The following is a 4,183-nucleotide window of genomic DNA, read 5'->3' as shown; positions in this document are numbered from 1 at the left end:
CGTTGTGGCAGGGCTGGCTGGAGGAGAATGGTGGGGGGTGGTCTATGCCTTCCCCCAGCTTGGTGCTGGGGCTTATGTCTGGGCTGCTCTCTCCTCCCTGGCAGCACCCCGAGGGAAGCGCGGCTGGAAGCCCTTCCACGCCATTCTGAAGGGGATGATTCTGTACCTGCAGAAGGTAGGCAGCAGTGGGGCCACCCGTGTCTGTGCTAGGGAGAGGAATTGTCTCCAACCTACAGGGGAAGTCACAGCAGTACCCACAGCAGTGAGATGAGCTCTAGTGCACAGCACTGCAAAGCCTGGCCTAAGCAGACTCAGCATCATGTCTGCTTGAGACATTGCTTGGGGACCTGGTGGCATCCCTGTTCCTGGGGTGCTTAGGCTGAGCCTGGGCGGTGAAAGTGGCTGCCGACTGAGGGCCCTGGTTGGGGGGGGGTGTGCTTGGCTGGCGAGAGAGGAGGCACCAGGGCCTTTGCCCTGGCAGGGGCGGCTTGGGCTGCATATCCAGTTTCCTGCAGGCACATGTGCTGCCGAGCTGTGGGGAACAGCCACGATGCTGTTGCCAAGCCTATGCACGGGGATTGTGCAGCCTTCCCCCATGGGTGTAGCATGAGCTGGAGGCAGACCCCACAACAGCCTCGTGGAGGGTGATCTTCAAGCCCCACCACTGTCAGTGCTTGCCTGCAGTTCCTGCGGCCTCATAGAGCTGACTCATGGAGGGGTGCATCCCTAAGCTGGCTCTGAAACACCCTGTGATTCGCAGGAGGAGTATAAGCCAGGGAAGGCACTGGCAGAAGAGGAGCTGAAGAACGCTATTAGCATCCATCATTCGCTTGCCACACGGGCATCTGACTACAGCAAGCGACCCAACGTCTTCTACCTCAGGACAGCTGACTGGAGGGTCTTCCTCTTCCAAGCACAGTGAGTCCCCCAGGATCCCTGGCTGCGCCCCACACTGGGGTCCAGGGGCTCATCTGACTGGGGCGGAGGGTGGGATGGGACTTAGGGCCACACTGCTCTCTCCTGTCCTGACCCTTCCTGGAAGGAAGAGGACCCAATGTCAGCTCTGTGCTTTGCCCAGCTCCTCTTCTTCCCACCCTGATGGGCTCACAATGGCCTGAGTTGCTGGAGGCAGAGCTCCAGGTGCCATGGCTGGCCAGGACCAGGCCTAGGCCTGGGGGACCTGGATCTTGTCTGCAGGGCAGGTCCCTCTGCCTGTGATACAGACAGTGCTACTTAGAGCCCATTTGTGGTTTGGCCTTTCTCTCCAGGAACCCTGAACAGATGCACTCGTGGATCACACGCATCAATGTGGTGGCAGCCATGTTCTCTGCGCCCCCCTTCCCCGCAGCCATCGGCTCCCAGAAGAAGTTCAGCCGCCCACTGCTGCCCAGCTCCTGCACCAGGCTGTCCCAGGTGGGCCAAGAGCATGGGACAGACCCCCTGCATCTGCTGGTGGCACTGTTCCCTGCAGAGGGAACTATGTGATGCCACACACCCAGCTGCCTCACAGTGGGGTGCAGGGCTGAGGGAGCATGGCCAGGGAGACATGGAGCAAGGGGGTGATGAGGTTGTGGGTAGACAGTGAGGACTTGTTCCTGGCAGTGGGGACAAGAGACAGGCCATGGAGTCAGACCATGGAGAACATGGTCCCCCACCACAGCTTGCAGGGTCCTGCCAGGGCCAGGACCTTGAAAGGCGACCGGACCGGGGGATTAGCTGGCACTCGTACATGCCAGGGCAGTTATTCATAGAGCAGAAAGGATTAAAAAAAACCACCAACCTAGTTTTAGAGGGGATTAAATTCGGCTTTAAGACTGCAACCAGCCCCCCATGAGGCAGGAGCAGATTGCCCCCAAGGGCCTGTGCTTTTGCCTGCCATTTAAAAGAAAGGAACAGAAGCTGAGATCCTGGCTGTACCTAGGAGGGGAAAAACCTGTTCTCACCCTGGTGGGCTCACACTGCCAGGGGGCAGAGCAGAGGGCAGAATAGGGCACTGACATGGTGCCTCCCTTTCCCAGGAAGAGCAGGTGAAGAGTCATGAGACCAAGTTCAAGACAATGTCAGCAGAGCTGCTGGAGCATCGCTCCTCGCTGCCTGAGAAAAAGGTGAAGGGCAAGGAGTATGAGGAGCTGAAGCAGAAAGAAGAGTACCTGGAGTTTGAGGTGAGCTGTGAGTCCCCCCTCCCTGCCCCCAGCCCCCCTGCCTGCTTAGCCATCCAGAATGATGGGACCTGCCCCATCCCCATCACCTTAATTGCACTGTGCCACTGCCATGGCCTGGAACCACAAGCATCCACCCTTCCCAGGGATTCTGGCTGGGGTGGAGGGACCACATGCATCCCCCCTCCTACCCTGGGATGCTAGCTGAGGGGCAGTGCCCAGCTTGCCAACCCCGTTCTCTGCTGCACTGTGCCTCCAGAAATCCCGCTATGGCACCTATGCCATGCTGCTGCGGGCCAAGCTGAAGGCTGGCTCTGAGGACCTGGCAGCCTTCGAGTCTACCCTCTTTGACGCAGCGAGTGGGGAGGATGATGGCCTGAAAAAATCCCACTCCAGCTCCTCACTCAATGCAGAGCCCTCCGGCACAGCCACCAAGGTGAAGCGCAACGTCTCTGAACGCACCGGCCGCCAGCCCCTTGGCCACCCCCAGAAGTCGTAAGCGAGGGGCATCAGCCACCCATGCTGCAGCTCTGTTCCTGCCCACCCTGCTGCCGGGGTGGAGGCCACATGCTCACTGAGACCCTGCATGAGTCTGTCTGTCTGCGGCACAAGATGGGGGTGTGACAGCCCTTCCCCGGCTGCCAGCACCAGCCATGCAGGGCCATGGCCTCTCCACCAGAGAAGGTGGCGGAGCAGGACAGTCCCTGGTCCTTGCCCATGGGAGCTGCCCACACCGTCGGCCCCATCAGACTCATTCCTGCCCCTCTGTCCTGTGCTTGGCTGCAGGACCCCTTCCCCAGCCCTGGGGAGGGGGATAATTGAAACCCACCCACTGGGCTCAATTCTTCAGTGGTTAAAAAACCAAACCAAAACAAAAAAACCTACAAGAACACAGCAAAACAAAGCCAGTGGCCACTTCTCCTCCAGCTCCTTTGTGCCATGGGGGGCAGACAGGAGGGGGCCAGCCCTGGCCTGTCCCCTCTCCTGGGGTTGGTAGCCAGGGGAGCCAAGGCGATGGCACCTGGCCCCCTCCCTGCCACCCCAGCCACCTCTGCACCCTCCCTGCTTTCTTACAACTTTTGAACGGTTTTTGTGATACAGTTTTGCACTTTTTAGTACCAGATCGAGCTGACCACCAGGGAGGATTTTTTGGGGCTACTTTTGATGCTTTTTGGGGACTATTTAAAAAAAACAAAACCAGAAACCCAGCCATGTCCTGTAGGCACTGCACTCTGCAGGGAGGAGGTTTTTACATGGACTTACGGGGTGACCCAGTCCCCATCCCGTCCCGTTGTCGTCCCCCCGCCACGTCCCCCCCCCAGCAAACTGAGCATGGGTTCCTGACTGTGCTGCTGCCTGTGACCCAGTCCGGCTCTGGCACCAGCAGGCCTGCAGAGAGAGACAGCCCTGTGGTCGCTGGCACTGAGGAGGCAGCCCTGGGATTGCAGCACCCATTTCTGCACTGGGGGCTGCACTGGGGGCTGATGCATTGGTGTTTCATGACCCCCCTGTGGTCTGGACTGGCTCCATTTGCACTGTCTGGGCGTGACCACCGTACCCAGGACATGTTGGGCAGCAGCATGTAAGTACTTCGAAGTGGGGGAGGTGCCCCTGAAGCCAGGGTGCTGGTGCGGGCCGGAGCCAGCTTTCCTTCCCATGCCACTTCACCAGCGTATGGCTGGGGCATTGGAGCCTGTCAGCAAAGCCTGGTCTGCAACACCTTCCTTAGTCATGCAGCACCTTCCTTAGCCACAGGCTCCCTCCTTGCCTGGGTGAGGGGCCAGCTGGGGCAGCCCCCACCACCCCGGGGGACTGGAGGATGCTTGTCTGAAGCAGGGTGCCAGTGGTGGAGCATGGCCACAGGAATGCCCAGGGAGGGAGGGGTCTGGGGACTGGAAGGGCTTTGGGGTGGGGGGGCTAGCGCGCACGCTGTTCTTGGCCCCCCAGGACCTGGCTGGTTTCAGCACTGACTTTGCGAATGTGACAAACTTTTTATTCTGCTCTTTTGAGTCTGTCTCTTATAC

General features: G+C 59.6%; 1 protein-coding gene across 1 annotated transcript in view; it reads left to right on the top strand.

Annotated features, from left to right (window-relative positions):
- Positions 1-3,020, top strand: part of PSD (pleckstrin and Sec7 domain containing) — a 44,639-nt gene extending 41,619 nt beyond the window's left edge. Inside the window, exons 14-18 of the mRNA XM_026851473.1 lie at positions 59-175; positions 761-918; positions 1,269-1,413; positions 2,019-2,162; positions 2,419-3,020. Coding sequence (XP_026707274.1) covers positions 59-175; positions 761-918; positions 1,269-1,413; positions 2,019-2,162; positions 2,419-2,658 — 804 coding nt within the window. The 3' untranslated portion in view covers positions 2,659-3,020. The remainder of the gene's footprint in view (positions 1-58; positions 176-760; positions 919-1,268; positions 1,414-2,018; positions 2,163-2,418) is intronic.
- Positions 3,021-4,183: the final 1,163 nt, after the last annotated feature.

This window comes from Athene cunicularia (genome assembly GCF_003259725.1).
Source record: "Athene cunicularia isolate RWA chromosome 6 unlocalized genomic scaffold, athCun1 chr6_part1, whole genome shotgun sequence".
Classification (NCBI taxonomy): Eukaryota; Metazoa; Chordata; class Aves; order Strigiformes; family Strigidae; genus Athene; species Athene cunicularia.
This window is presented reverse-complemented; position numbering and strand designations above follow the sequence as displayed.